The 15998-nt window shown below is 51.0% G+C and overlaps 1 protein-coding gene across 1 annotated transcript in view; it reads right to left on the reverse strand.

The window, feature by feature from the left end:
• EPHA10 (EPH receptor A10) overlaps nt 1-14965 on the reverse strand; it is a 37243-nt gene extending 22278 nt beyond the window's left edge. Inside the window, exons 1-5 of the mRNA XM_047793402.1 lie at nt 14860-14965; nt 12401-12465; nt 11003-11681; nt 3771-3926; nt 2928-3278 (exon numbers count right to left, since the gene is read on the reverse strand). Coding sequence (XP_047649358.1) covers nt 2928-3278; nt 3771-3926; nt 11003-11681; nt 12401-12465; nt 14860-14965 — 1357 coding nt within the window. The remainder of the gene's footprint in view (nt 1-2927; nt 3279-3770; nt 3927-11002; nt 11682-12400; nt 12466-14859) is intronic.
• Between the last annotated feature and the right edge of the window lie 1033 nt (nt 14966-15998).

Consider the following 15998-nt stretch of genomic DNA (forward strand, 5'->3'; position numbering starts at 1 on the left):
CAGTGGGTTAAGGATCTGGCGTTGCCATGAGCTGTGATGTAGGTCACAGATGCAGCTTGGATCCCACATTGCTGTGGCTGTGATGTAGGCCAGCAGCTGTAGCTCCAATTAGACCCCTAGCCTGGGAACCTCCATATGCCAAGGATCTGGCACTGCTGCAGCTGTGGTGGAGGTCCCAGCTGTGGCTTGGATTTGATCCCTGGCCTGGGAACTTCTTCTGTGTATATGCACAGAGACAGCAAATGAGTTCTGGTGTTTCTTCCTCTTTTTGTAAAGACACTGGTCCTTGGGATTAGGGCCTTTTCCTTATGATCTCATTAAACTTAATTAATTCCTCAAAGGCTCTATCTCCACAGATAGTCACACTGGGGTTTAGGGCATCAACATATGACTTTGGGGGAGACAATTCAGTCCACAACACCATATAACCTAGCAATTTCACTCGTAACTATATATCCAAGAGAAATGAAGACCTGTTTCCACAAAAAAATTGCACATGAATGTTCATAGAAGCATTACTCATAAGAGCCAAAATGTGGAAACACCCCAAAGTCCATAAACTGATGAATGATTAAGGAAAACTGTGGTATAATCATACAATGGAATATTAGCCATAAAAAAGGAATGGCATCCTGATACATGTTACAACATGGACAAACCTTAAAAACATTACACTAAGTGAAAAAGCCATACACAAAAGTCTACATATTATGTAATTCCATGTATATAAAATGCCCAGAAAAGGCAAATCCATAGAGACAAAAAGTAGATTAATGGTTATGAGGGGCTTGAGGGGGTGGGAGGAATGGGGAGTAACTGTTAATGAGTTTCATTGTGAGGTGATGAAAATGCTCTGGAATTAGATAATTGCATAACAAAAATGACTTAACTGTATACTTTAAAAAATATGTGAAATTTTATGATATGCAAATTATATCTACAGAAAAAAACCTGACAATACTACCAATGAGATATATTATGTATAAAAACATACTGGATGTGACCAAAGCTATACTCAGAGGAAAATTCATAGGCTTAAACTATTAAAACTATAATATAAAAACTAAACATTGAATCCACAGAGAAAAAGACTTCAGGAAAGCAAGAGGATGATGTTAATAACAAGAAAACCATAAGTGACAAAAGTAAAGAGTAGTGGAATTGATAAGTTCAAGAGCTGATAATGTACCATAACCAATAAAATAACTGGCAAGAATTAAGAAAAAAAATTGCAAGGACACAACATGAAGAAAGAAAAAGTAGAGTTAACTCCAGATATTGAGGAAAGTTTTTAAATAAACATTTCTGGACTAACAAATTTTAAAAAGATTATCCAAAGATTTTCTATGAAAGCGCAGATTAACAAAACTGATTCAAGAAGTTATAGAAAAGGTTGAGGATATCAGCAAACTTTCCCACTAAGAAGGTACAGTTTCCCAGGCAATTTTGCATGCCTTCAAAGAATAATTATGCTACTTAAAACTGTTCCAGAACAGAGAAAAAGAAGAGATTATTCCTGATGGCTTTTTCAAAGCCAGCATTACCAAAACGCTAAAACCTAACAAAGAACACAATAATCTAAAAAAACTAAAGAATCCTCTTGTGGTGCAGCAGATTAAGGATCTGGGTTGTCACTGCAGTGGCTCAGGTCACAGCTGTGGCATGGGTTCGATCCCTGGCCTGGGCAGTTCTGCGTGCCATGGGTGTAAACCAAAAAAAGGAAGGGAAAAAAAAAACCACCCTAATTTCTTATAAATGTAGATGGAAAAATATTAACACATAAGCCAATTAATTCAGCAAATGTAAAAAGAATAATACACTCATATCCAGTAGGGTATAACTAAGGAATGCAAAAAGAGCTCACTTGAAAAGTCCACTAGCAGAATTGATCATACCAATAGGTCAAAGGAGAAAAAATATGTTGTCGTCCTGAAAGATGCTTAGAAAGCATTTTGTAAAATTAACATCTGCTGCTGGCTTTTTTAAACTTCAGTAAAAAGCAAAAGCATCATATGGCTCGTATGGCACTGTGGCCAGGTGATTGCATATTTATACCCGAGTTACTTTAGAAAAGAATGAAAATTACCCTGTCCTCAGACTTCTCTGCAACACAACTCTGCCAGAAGAAAGGGACGTATAGTCACAAACCAGTCATATCTTCTCAGATATGAAAAGACTCAGAAACCATACCACTCACTTATCTTTCTTGCAAAGGATACTTAAAGGATTATTTGAATCTGAACCCCAGCTGAGAGAGAGACAAAAGTAAGTGCTAAGAATGAGGAAGGCACAGCATTAAAGGATTATAGGTTTTCATTTCTTCCTCTCAATTCCAGATTCAGAACTGTGACTGCCATGTGTTGACCAGTGAATTCTACCAACCCTACAGCCTGAGCCTCCGTGCTTTCTAGCTCTTTTCCAGGACCAGGAGAGAGGATGGCCAATGCAGCCAAACCCTTGCAGAGGGCTGGAGGCAGGGGGACAGACACAGAGTCCCTCTTTCTAAGACAGGAAAGAAGAGGGTATGATTCTGCTTCCTACTGAAATTTGTGAAAAAGTTGAGAGACTTTCCGCTTGTTTTTCACGGAAATAAGAGGCAAAGTAACTGTAGAGTTGGATGTGAGGCAAAAGCTTTCTGCTTTCTGCGTTTGGAGGGCTGAGAGAAAACATGCCCAGAGGAGAGGAAGGGGAGCGCGCACTAGCTCCCGCAGACCCTCCGAACACTCATAACCTCGCTGGCTGAGGTACACAGTCACCTGCATCCTCAATCCCACCCCCGTGACCTTCAAGAAGGGGGCTGACCTCGGTGGGGGTGGCCAGGGTCGGGAACTTTTGTGCTAGGTGCAGTTTATTTGGGGTGGCTGCGGGCTGAGGGGATGCCCATGGTGGGCGGGACGGGGGAGCGCGCGGGGTGCGGAAAGCCTTACCCCCGGGCCCGGTGGAGACGGTGACCTGCGCATAGGTGGCTCCCGCGGCGGCCGCCGGGCCTGACACGCCGTTGACTGCGGCCACGCGCACGGTGTAGCGCGCGCCGGGTCGCAGGTGCAGCAGCGTCGCGGCGCGCTCCCGCAACCCCGCCTGGCGCGGCACGAAGGCCACGCGCGGCCCGCACGGCTCGCACGCGCCCGCCGGGCCCTCGCGGCCGCAGCGCAGGCACAGCAGCGAGTACGTGATGTCCGAGCGACCGCCGGAATCTGCTGGCGGCAGCCACCGCAGCTGCAGCGCCAGCGGCGAGCGGCTCAGGCTGTACTGCAGGTCCCGCGGCGCCGACGGCGGCCCTGGGGGCACAGGAGCCGGCGCCGTCAGGGGCGGGGAGGGGCGGGGGCGCGGGGCAGGGAGAGGTGGGTTGTGGGAACCGGGCGCGGTCGGTGATGCGGTACATCGGTGATGGGGGTGGGAAGTGAAAGGACGAGGATGGGGATCTGGGGACCGAGCAGAGTGTAAAGGGCGGGAGTTTCCCTCTGGTCGCGAGAATAAGGAGAGGTGAAGGCGGGGTGGTGGGGGCGGTTCACACGGAGATCCGCCAAAGACCCTAACCCCAGCCCTCCACCTGGACTCTGTGGACCTGGTTCTTCTGACCCTAGACCCGGGCCCCCATCACCACCCTAGGCTCCCCTCCCTCCACTCCGCCGTCTTGGGTCGCTGGTCCCCACGTGCTCACAGGCGCTTCCCAGGATGAGGTCCCGGCCCTCACCAGCGCCTCAATTGCGCCATTAAGGACCGCCCCCCACTCAGCCACCCTCGGGAAGGCATTCAGGAAGGGGACTTACGGGTGCAGGACGCTGAGGGCGGGTCGGTGGGCGAGCGCGCATAGTTGTCCTGGCACACGCAGAACGTGGACGCGTTTTCCAGGGTCCGGCTGTGCTCTGGGCACGGCGAGCAGAGCGGCCGCCGAGGAGACACCTTGTAGAAGCCTTGGGGACAAGCTGTGGGGAGGAACTGGGTAAGGAGGGGCTCCTATACAGCTTCCTTCTCCTGACTGCCCCCTTTGGGGTGGGACTTTCCTCCTCGAATCGTGATGGGGAAATGAGGGGGCGGGGAGAAGGGGCAGGTCTCTTCTACACCAGCACCGCTCCCTGGGGGGCAGCTCCCGACCTCACCCTTAGTAAGCGCTCAGTGTGTGAACACTGGAGTATGTCTCTTTTAGTAATTCATTAAATGCTGGTACCAACGGGCATATACTTTATCCTCACTTTTTAAATGCAGGAACTAAGGCTCAGAGAGGTTAACTAACTTGCTCAATGTCCCACAGCTAGTAAATGGTGAGATTCCAACCCAAGCAGACTGGTCTCAGAGGCCACAGCACACTGCCCTAACGTCTGTTGGAAGAAAAAGCCAAACTTTCCAGTCTCAGTGTGAGAACAGAAGAGAGGTGACTCCAAGGGTTGTTCCACGATTACCCAAGGACGCACACACTCCCAGTTACACACACACACACACACACACACACACACACGCAGTTTTCAGAGCTCATCCTCCCATCACCACCATTTGTGGTTAATGCATCATAAATCCTCTGCAGACCCAGAATGGAGCCAGCCAGGTGGAGAGAGAAGAGCCCCAATGGAAGTTCCCTGGTTCTAGCCTTGACAGCTCCTCAGTGACTTTGCTTCTCTCACTTCCCTCACCTCCCCCAGAATGTGGTGGTTAAGAACATAGGCTTTTATATCAAAACAACCTGGGCTTGTGGCTGAGCTGCACCATTTCTTTGCTATGTGGCCTTGGGCAAGTTGGTCAACATCTCTGGGCTTTGTATAGAAGACCTACTTCAAAAAGGCGCTTTGCTTGGAAGACCTACCTCAAAAAGGCAGTTGGAGGGTTGAGATAAAACATGCCCAGTACAGACAACATTTACACAATAATGGTAGCAATTACTCTTCCTCCAGCACCGGCCTGAAGTGGAAACAGCTAAACACCCACTTGAAAAAATTTCTCACCAGCTGGACCAGGGACGGTAGATTGCTCCTGACCCTTCTCTCAGAACTTGGGGGGTCCCCACCTGGTTCCCTGCGCCCCACCCTGGACTTCTCTGGCCCTCTCCTCGAGTTTAGTAGGTTGTGGAAGGCTGGCTGCTCTCCAGCCTAAAGAAGACATAATACAGCAGAAGCCATGGAAATTAGCCCTTGGGAAGAACTTTCAGCCTGTCTGGGAGAAGAGGGCAGAGCACTCAGGGTTGCCATTATCTGGAAGGCTTAGGCTTGGGAGATCCCATCTTGCCTAGAGTCCTGGGCTTTGGGCAGGGCTTCTGAAGCCCAGGAGCCTTTAGAAGTTTCTGCCTTCAGAGCAAAACATGGGACTTGCTAACATGGTGGTCTGGTTGGCAACAGCAACCCAGTCTGAGACTCGGAGGCTTGGGTTCCAGTGTTTGCTCTGCCATTTCCTGTACTCAAGAAACAAACCATCAGTCAAATGTGAATAATAAGTATGACCTGCCTACCTCTGTTGTGAAATAAGGGAGGGATCTATTTGCAGGGTCTCACAGCAGGAGGAAAAGAATGCAAGAGGCTCCCCTTCTCCATGTGTATGTGGACATCTGTCTCCCATAAGAGACAGCATTGGTTAATCTCTAGTTTGAGAGGCTCTTAGAAGATGATGTCTTGAGGGGCAGACTCAGGAAGTGACCCCTGACTGCCTGCCCCTCCCTCTCTTCCTCAAGGTCAGAGTCAGAATTTCAGAGGCCTTCTAGTTCACCATCCACTGACCTATCCTCTAGCATCTTTCCACAGTAGCCTCAGGCTTTACTCAGATACTTGGTAATGGGGAGCCCACCTTCTTCTGAGGCTGCCTCTGCTGAGCAATGCTGGAAGTTAGAAAGTACCTCCTTTATGCTGAGCTCAAATCAGCCTGCCTGCCTATAATCCCCCTCATGCCACCATCACAAGGCGTCAGTGTGCCCTGTGGAACCTTAGAGAGCAGGTCTGCTTGGGTCCCTCTGCTCCAGGGCACTCCTACAGCAATTTGAAGACACAGGTCATATACCCTGATCTTCCCCCCAAGGGAAACCCAAGTCTTTCAGTAATTCCTCTGGTGACTGGGAGAGGAGGAAGAAGAGGCAGGAAAGCTAGAAAGAGAAGCCTCCACATCCATCTGCCTTTAGAGGAGAGCTCTGCACTTAACTGTGGAAGGCACTTGGAAGGCCTTCATTTTCTTTTTTTTTTCTTTTTTTCTTTTTATGACCACACCTGAGGCATATGTAAGTTCCCAGCTAGAGACTGAATTGGAGCTGCATCCATCAGCCTATACCACAGCCACAGCTATGCAGGATCCTAACCCACTGAGCAAGGCCAGAGATCAAACCTGCATCCTCACGGATGCTAGTTGTTGGGTACTTAACCCACTGAGCCACAATGAGAACTCCTGGCCTTCACTTTCTAAATACAAATTTAACCATGTCACTTCCCTTCTTAAAACCCTCCAACAGGAGTTCCTGCTGTGGCTCAGCAGTAACAAACCCAACTAGTAGCCTTGAGGATGCAGGTTCAATCCCTGGCATCACTCAGCAGGTTAAGGATCTGGCATTGCCATGAGCTGTGGTGTAGGATGCAGATGAGGCTCGGATACCATGTTGATGTGGCTATGGTGTAGGCCTGCAGCTACAGCTCCCATTCAACCCCTAGCCTGGGAACCATGTGCCATGGGTGTGGCCCTAAAAAGACAAAAACAAAACAAAACCCTCCAACAGCTCCCCAATGCCAACCCCTCCACCCAGGCCACACTGAACTCCTCCTTTCATCTCTGGATCTTGTCCTATAATGTCTTACACCTGTGCTCTCCTGGCAAACTCCTATTTTCCCCAAACCCCAGTTCAAAATAATACCTCCAAGTGTTCGTGCTGTGGCACAATGCAACGGGATGGGCAGCATCACTGGAGTGCTGGGACAGAGGTTCGATTCCCAGCCTGGCACAGTGGGTTAAGGATCTGGTATTGCCCCAGCTGTGGCATAGGTTGCAACTGTGGCTCAGATCTGATCCCTGGCCTGGAAACTCCATAGGCCACAAGGCAGCCAAAAAGGGGAAAAAAAACCTCCCTCACAAAGCTCTCCCTACCATCCTTCCCACCTCCCTATTCCGTAAGGCAGAGCTGATACCATTACAAATGGCCTTTGTCTGGTCTCAGCCAAAGTCCAGAAGTGGGATTAGTTGCCTGATTGTATGTGTGTCTGTCTGTCTGTCTCTCATTGCCCAGAGTGTGTATCTAAACTCCCTTCTCCAGCCCCTGATCCATTCATTCATTCAAATTTTTTTAGCATCAACTATGAGCCAGATGCTGTTCAAGGCTCTGGAGCCACAGCAGTGAAGAAGAGGGACCAGGATTCCACTGTCTACCGATACAGATGCCCTCCTCCTGCCTCGCAGGGAGAAGAGAGGCCATCGTTGGTAATTTCCTCAATGCCTGGCTCTCAAACTCACACCCACCTTCCCTCTTTTTCCTTCCTTCCAGGCCTGCAGGAGGGGAAGGAGCCCTTCCTGTTAAAGATCAGCCCCTCCTCCTCCTCCTCTCTGGATCCCACCCTTCACCTCCTCCCAGACTACCTCCAGATTCCTACACTGCTCCTTCTCTACTGGTTCTTCTGGGTAATAACACAGGGGGTGGAGCCTTAAAAACAGTCCATTTAGGGTGCAGGCAGTAGGGTACTGTCTGCCGAGTGTTTAAAAACAATAAAACTGACAAACGCAGTCTGCTTTTTGTTAGCAGCATGCATCAGCAATTCTGACCCACATCAGTAATAAAATACTTCTTCCCCCAGGACACTACCCCCCATTTGGTACCCCACTGGCTAGCCAAGGCTCCCATCTACAGTAAGGATCTTCTCTCCCCACAATGTCCTCAAGATACCATGCCCTCTCCTCCCCTTTCAAACCCAGCCTCCAGAGAGTGTTTACATGCCCTGACTCCAGCTCCTCAGCTTCCTTCATCCTTCAGCCCACTGCAGGCTGTCGTTCTCTCCATCACTGAGCTGAAACTGCTTCCACTCTGGCCACCAGGCAGACACTGACCAATCCTCGCCTTACCTGCCTGCACACCCACCCTGCAGGCTATTCCCTCCCGGATTCCTCCATCACCCCTGGCTATTGGGAAATCACTCTCTCCCCCAGTCTCTGATCACTGCCCTGCAGTCTCCATTTATGGCCTTTGTTTCTTCTGCTTCCCTTTATATATTGCTCTTCTGCGAGGCTTCATCATTGACCCTCTTACTTCTTACCCCACATATTCTCCCTGGTCTGTCCCAACCACACCCACAGCTTCAAGTAGCATCTATCTTTGTTGCTGAGGTCCAGACCCACTTTCTAGCTACTTCCATTTGAATGCATCATGGACCCCATAGATTCGATATGTCCATCCACGCCCTGTCTTCTCAACCCCAGTGAATGACCCTCTGTCCATTCAAGCCTCCAGATGGTATATGAATGGAAAGGCATCCTTTCTCCTTCTGGATCACATGGTCACCACATGCTGTGGAGGCTATTTCATTGTCACATCCATCCTCATCCTTCAATGATCTCTGCTACTGCCTTAGTTCAGACCTTGTGCTCTTTCTCCTGGACCATTTTTTTCCAGCCTGAAGAAGTTCCCAGGCCAGGGATCAAACCCTTTCCACAGCAGTAACCAGAGCCACAGCAGTGACAATACCAGATCCTTAATCCACTGAGCCACCAGGGAACTCCTCTCCTGGACTATTGTATCATTTTCCTTCCTTGCTTCCTAGCTTCTAATCTTTCCTTCTCCAATCCAGTCTTTGTAATTGCAGCTCCAATGATCTTTTGAAAATACAAATCTGGTAGTTTTCATCGTGGCTCAGCAGTAATGAACCCGACTAGGATCCATAAGGTCGAAGATTTGATCCCTGGGTTAAGGATCAGTGGGTTAAGGATCCGGCGTTGAAATGAGCTGTAGTGTAGGTCACAGACACAGGATCCCACGTTGCTGTGGCTGTGGCGTAGGCCAGCAGCTGCAGCTCTGATTGGACCCCCAGCCTGGGAACTTCCATATGCTGTGGGTGTGACCCTAAAAAGACCAAATGAAGAAAGAAAGAAAATACAAATCTTTGTCATATCTCTACTTCAAATCTTCCCTGATGGTCTAAAGCAGAGTTTAAGGTCTTTATCCTGATGTTCAAGGCCCTTCATGATTTGCCCCTGCTCCTCTCCAGCCCCACCACCCTTCTCCCCCAAATGCCCTGTGCTCTAGCCCTGCTGACTTGCTGCGCCCCATCCATGCTACATTCTCTCCTGCCTCCATGCTTCTGCACACAAGCTCTTAATTCAGAATGCTCTTGGCTGCCTAGAAGAAAGGCCTTCTCTACTCTGCACCCTTAGAACTGAGTTCTGCTATCTCCAGGCATCCTCAGCTCTCTATTGATACATATCACGCCCTATGGTAACTGCTCATTCACACAATATATTTCCACTGGGCATCTACCATATGTCCTGTTATAGACACTGGAGCTGCTGAGATGAATATAACCCATTGCCTGAGCTCAAGAAGTTCCTGGTCCAGTGGTGGGAACACACATAAGTTGGTGACATCGTACCATGGGGTAAATTCAGAAATAGAGGTTTAGAGAGCACAGAGGTGGATCCCAACCTTACCTGGAGAGCTCAGGAAACTTTATGTCTCCAAGTCCCTTAGTGAACACAAGTTTCCCCAGGGATGAGATGGTGGCATTCATCTATATACACATGATAAAGCCTGAGTAAATACAGATGGTATGTTCTCAATTCATATTGAATGGATGACTGAACAAAGAAATGAGAGCAAGTTTAGTCTCTTCCCCCCTGTCTTCCCACCACTGTATCAATCCCTCTATTAGATTATATATCACTCAGTTGTAATTTTTAAATTGTTACATCTTTCCAACTAGACTGTGAGTTTCTCAAAAGCTGAGATTATGCATGATTCATTTCTGTGCCCTGGCACCCAGAAAAGGACCTGGCTTAGAAAAAGCATCACTTGGAGTTCCTGTTGTGGTGCAGCAGAAACGAATCTGACTAGGAACCATGAGGTTGCGGGTTTGATCCCTGGCCTCACTCAGTGGGTTAAGGATCCGGTGCTGCCGTGAGCTGTGGTGTAGGTTGCAGACGTGGCTCAGAGCTGATGTTGCTGTGGCTGTGGTGTAGGCCGGCAGCTGTAGCTTCGATTCGACCCCTGGCCTGGGAACTTCCATATACCGTGGGTGCAGCCCTAAAAAAGCAAAAAAGAAAGAAAGAGCATCACATGATCTTTCTTCATTAAGTGCACACATCCACACCCCATTCTTACCCATAGTCCTCAGAGCTCCTGGATAGGGGAGAGAGGTCTGTTCCTGGTGTCTCCACAGACCAGAGAGCCCCACAGGGCCCCCAACATGAAGGCTCCCCTCTAGGGAGCACAGGGATCTAGTTTAGAGAGCTGGATAGGATCTTGATAGTCATCTAGTTCAACCTCCCAATCTCCCTCTCCAACTGAAGAATCACCCTGCCAGCCCCTGACTATCATATGGTCAGTGACAGGGAGCTCACTCCTTATAATTCATCCCACTGGCCCCTAGCTAGTACAGTTGGGCTACTGTGGTCTTCTTCCTTATGCAGAGGGGAAGTAGCATGACATAGTAGAAAGAACTGAAAGCTGGGCAAATCTGGATTCAAATCCCTATTTCCCATTTCCTAACTGCAATTGAGGTGTTAATCTCTCTGAGCCTCTGTTTCCTCACCTGTGAAACAAGGACAATGATGACTTTATTGCTGTGAGTACAGGAGAATGCCTGTGTGAGGTGCTTATCACACTGCCTGAAATACAGGTCCCTGATGCCCCCTTATAAGGAGTCAAATTCACCTCCCATTAACTTCACTCATTGGTTCTGGCTGGACTCCCTGGAAGCACCACAGAAAGTCAGGACTCCACATACAGGCGTCCCCACTTCCCATGCTGCCTCTCTCACCTAGGGCACCCTCTCTCCCAACTGCCATCTGCGTGCTATACTCCCACACCGCACCCCACCCCCCACCCCCGTGCACTGGATACCTTCACAGATGTCACCACGTTCCTGGAATCCTGCACTGCAGCTGCAGCGGCCCACGGGCACCAGCCACTCGCCGTCGGCACCGCAGTGCATGCGCGGGGGGCTTCCGGGTTCCCCTTCTGAGTGCGCCACGCAAGTGCCGGTCACCTCCACCAGCGTGGAGAAGGCGCTCTCGGCTGCGGTGGCTGGGAACGTCGCCAGGCCCCGCACCGTGGCGCGGCACTGCTTGTAGTAGACCCGCACAGAGACCAGCGCCACGCATGCGCCCACGTCCTGGAAGGCCAGGTGGAAACCCCGCCGGCTGAGCGGACCGATCTCGCGCACCTCGGTGTTCAGCTTCATCTTGCGCTCGCCCAGGTCACCCTGCGTGAAACTCTCGTCCGCCGCGATCGTGTCGATCTTGCGGGGTCGGCTACTGCCCGTGCGGGTACGCCCGCGGCCCAGATCGGCCTCAGTTTCCAGGTAGTAGACGTTGAAAGTCTCCTTACAGGTGCCCGCGGCTCCGGGAATGCTGCTGCAGTCGCGCAGTGTGAACTGCAGCTCCACAAAGATGCGCTGCCCACGGCCACGGCTGATCCAGCCAGTCTGCAGCCAGTTATCCTGGTTGGGCTCCAGCACGTTGCACACCTGGTATGTGCGGATGGGACGGTCGTGTTCGTCCACGCCGCTGATCTCCTCCCACTGGGGAGGAGAACAAAGATGTGGGCGGCTCAGAGTCAAGGCTCCCCCAAGAGGTCGCGGCCTGGCGATGACTCGGGCTGAAACCCGCTTTCCCCCTCCTTCTGCAGTCTTTTCTCCCCTCCTTCCCCATATATATCCGTGAAATTATAAGACGCAGAACCAGGAGAAACGTTGGAGACAACTGAGTCCAACTAGTAGGGCAACCGAGGCTCCAGAGAGAGAGAGAGGTAGTGACTTGAGTGGATATTCATATCGAGTTAGTAGTAGAACTTGGAATGGAGTCTCCTGGCTCTCCACCCAGTACCCTTTCCATGACACCAAGCTGCTGCCACAGCGTCACATCTCCCCACTGCTACCTCAAGTTTCCAAGTCTCTTTTAGGATTCCAGGGCTTGCTTGTTCTGTCAATCCATCAATAAACAACACTGCTTGGAGAATCTATTGGGTGCAAGGCACCATTCAACATTGGCTCAATTCGGATGCCATATTTCTGTTTCTAGATATGGTCAGTTCTCATCTCTCTCCCTCTCTCTCTCTGACTGAAGACCCAACGTTTACTATTAGGCCACTCTGGCTTGAAGCCAAGACTTCCGGAGGCCACATGCTCTGAGGAGCATTTTGATCTGATATAACCATGGGGGGGGGAGGTTGCTAAAGGAACTGAGCCACCCTGGACCACCAGAGGATCCTTGGGACAGAGAGGGGAAGATTTACACTTACCCCATTACTCGGAAGTGCAGTCCAGCCCAGCTCAGCCTGGGAGGCTTTAGAATCCAGGAGGATGACTAAAGAGAGGGGAGATCAGAAATTTCAGAAAGCCAGAAGTTCATGAGGGCAAGATCCTCTGGTGAGTTGACTTTAAATTTACTAGCTGAGGAAACAGAGAATGTGGTGAAGGACACAGATAAGTTTTTCCCATTCCATACCTTCCCCAGAAGGGGCATGAGTCGCTCTAGTATAAAGACAGCTAGCCACAACCTGGGCTATGGCTGCTTTAACAAATTATCACAAACGTAGCAGCTTAAAACAACAAAACTTTATTTTCTTACAGTTCTGGAGGTAAGAAGTTGAAAATCAGTTCCACTGGTCTCAAGTCAGGGTGCCAGCAGGACTGGTCCCTACTGGAGACTCAAAGGGGAGAATCCATTTCTTTGCCTTCTTCAGATTCTGGTGGCGACCTGGATTCCTTGGCTTGTGGTCCCCTCCTCCATCTTCAAAGCACACCACTCCAATCTTTGCTTCTGTCATCACATTGCCTTCTCTAACTCAGACTCCTCCTGTGTCCCTCTTGTAAGGATCATTGTGATTACAGTTGAGCCCACCTATATAATCCAGAGTAATCTCTCCATCTCCATGCTTAACCACATCTGCTAAGTCCAGGGCAATTTATGATAAAATTCACGGGTTCTGAGGATTAGGATGTGAACGTGTTTCAGGAATCATTATTCATCCCAGCACAGAATCCATGACGAGTACTCTAAGAATGGCTCTCAAGGGAGTTCCTGTCGTGGCTCAGTGGTTAACGAATCCGACTAGGAACCATGAGGTTTCGGGTTTGATCCCTGGCCTTGCTCAGTGGGTTAAGGATCGGGCGTTGCCATGAGCTGTGGTGTGGGTCGCAGAAGCGGCTCGAATCCTACGTTGCTGTGGCTCTGACGTAGGCCGGCGGCTACAGCTCTAATTAGACCCCTAGCCTGGGAACCTCCATATGCTTCGGAGGCAGCTCAAGAAAACACAAAATAAAAAGACCAAGAAAAAAAAAATGGCTCTCAAATGAGGGATATCAGTGATCCCCCACTACCACCTTCCCAGGTTCCCTAAATTACAACTGAATTTCAAGAAGAGGGAGAAAGTGAGTATATCAGAGGATTCCTATATACATCCCTAAATCCACTCATATTCAGGGGTTCTTCCGAGGTCTGGGGTCACCAGGAATGTGAGGAGACTTGAACCTTTTTAGTTTGCCTCTCAGGGACAACGAGGTGGAAAGACACTGCCTGCAGCAAGAGAAATAAAAATCCCTCATCTCCTCAGCCAGCCCCTTTCCCAAAGGTTGTCACCTCCACTGCATTTGAAAGACAATCAGAGCTCCTTTAATACGTAAAGCCATGACCCCTCCTACACCAGTGGCTTGGAGTCACTTTCTTCCCTCAGGAAGCATCTGACCAGCAGTATGAATTCTGCTTTCAGTAGCGGTCCCAGAGAAGCACTGGTTTGGACGGCACAGAAGCAGCTCAAAGATAGGAGCCCAGGTCATCCCCAAATCTTGGAAAATTACTTGTCTGGACCTTAAAGGAGGGGGTGGGGCTCCAAGGTGAGGACCTTTCAGAAGATTGGCCCCAGAGGCGTCAGAGACAATGGGCAGGACCGCTGACAGCTTCCCTATTTCGGTATAACTGACAGCACATAAGAATTGCATATTATTGGAAAGCATCAGATATCAGCACTCTGACCAACCCCGCGGCCAACGCCTCAGATTCCAGCTCCTCCGGATTTTGCACCTGGATATTACGCTTCTAGATTCAACGGAATGTATAGCTCTCTCAAATCCATAATCAGAGGCAAGACGTGGGCTCTGGTGCAGCCGGCAGCCCCAAACCCCGCAACGCGGATCGCGCTGGTTAGTGTACGCTCCAAATTCAGCACTGCGGACAGCTCCCTGGTCAGCACGTCGGGCAGCTGCCGGACCCAGACAATCCCCCTTGCCACCAACACACCACCATCAACAACCCCCACGCCCTGCCTCCCCCGCCCCAGCAGCGCTCTACCTCCTGTGAACCACGCAATGGTCCCCTAGACCCCGCCGCTCGGGCTCCATCCCTTCTCCCCACACTCAGGCATCACCTCCGCATCTCCCTGCCCCCATACCTCCCACCTCCAATTGCTCAACCTGTCCGTCTCACCGGCCCCTGAACCACCGCCTCTGGCTCCCACGGTTCCTGGTCTCTTTCTTCCCCAGCCTCCCAGGTCTCCTGCCCCCAAGCTTCTCAGTACTCCTCTCTTTTCTGTTGCTTAGCCACATTTTCCTGTCTCTCCAGTTCTTTGCTTCTCACTGCCCGCTTGCTTCAGATTCCAATACAGACTTGTCTTTCCACATGACTCCTTTCCCCAGACCCCAGTTCTTCAGCCTCCTGTCTTTTGGCATCACAAGCTCCAAGAACAGCCACTAATCTCCTCACCTTCCTCGGCCGTCCCGGGCCTCCCTGGTCCCAAAAGCAAAGCGAGACAGAGCGGCATCAGGCAGACCAGCAGGCGCAGCGGATGTGGACCGGCGCCGATCTCCATGGTCCGCAGACCGAGCTGTCTGTGCGGCGGCGGCTCAAGCCGCGCCAGCCCCAGAACCGCTGAGCAGTGCCCCCAGACCCCTGCGCCGGCTAGGGGCGGGATCTCGGCGGTGACCATCATCCATGGAGACCAATCACTATGCACCGCCGCGAGAAGCCCACCAATCCCCGCCAGCAGAAGGTGGGGGGTGGGGTTTCATAGGCCCAGGGGTGGGACAGCGAATTGGAGGGGCGAAGGAAGTGGTCCCGCCAATCTCCAAACCGTGGGGGTGGGGCAGCGCTGAGAGCTGGCCAGGCTCCTGGGGAGGTGGATGTGCTGGCGTTGGTGGCCCGGAGAGCTGCACCTTAGCCTCTCATTCCAAAGAAGTAGGGAATGGGGGCGTGGCTTAAGGAGGAGCGAACCTCGGGGAGGCAGCGACTGAGCTAACCTGGAAGACAAGACCCTTGTTTCCAGGACTTGCAGGAGGTTTTGAAGCCTGGTGTCCTGACCTCAGTCTCTGGGGAGCTCCTTTATCTCCCAGCCTTTGGCTTCTTCCGGTGTCTGCGGCTCCTGGCGTCTCTTGGCTCCATCCCGCCCCCTTTTCTCCCCGCCCTTCCCTCCCTCCCTCTCTCTCTCTCTCTCTCTCTCTCTCACACACACACACACACACACACACACACACACTCCGGCAGAAGGAAGGGGCCCGCCTGCCCCCAAGAGCTACTCGAGAAAAGAGAGTAAAGAGGAAGACCTAGTCCCACCCTACCAACAGCTCTTCCGAGGCTGGGAAACCATGTGGACGCCAGGATGGGCGGTGATAGATTTTGCATGAACGATTGGTTCCTCGGTTTCTTGCTCCTGCTGCCAGGACACGGGCAGCGCTCTCCACAACCATCCCTTTCTCCAGTCTGCTCAAAGCCTGGAGTTCCCCTCTTTATAATCCCTCTCCGTCCACCCCAGGGGACTGGTGAGGAGCGCAGCGGCAGGACTCCTAGGCATCAGCGAGAGAGGAGGAGCAATCCTCACAGAGTTCACTCAGCTCTTAAGATGCCTC

The sequence above is a fragment of the Phacochoerus africanus genome, chromosome 8 (genome assembly GCF_016906955.1).
Source record: "Phacochoerus africanus isolate WHEZ1 chromosome 8, ROS_Pafr_v1, whole genome shotgun sequence".
In the NCBI taxonomy this organism is placed as follows: Eukaryota; Metazoa; Chordata; class Mammalia; order Artiodactyla; family Suidae; genus Phacochoerus; species Phacochoerus africanus.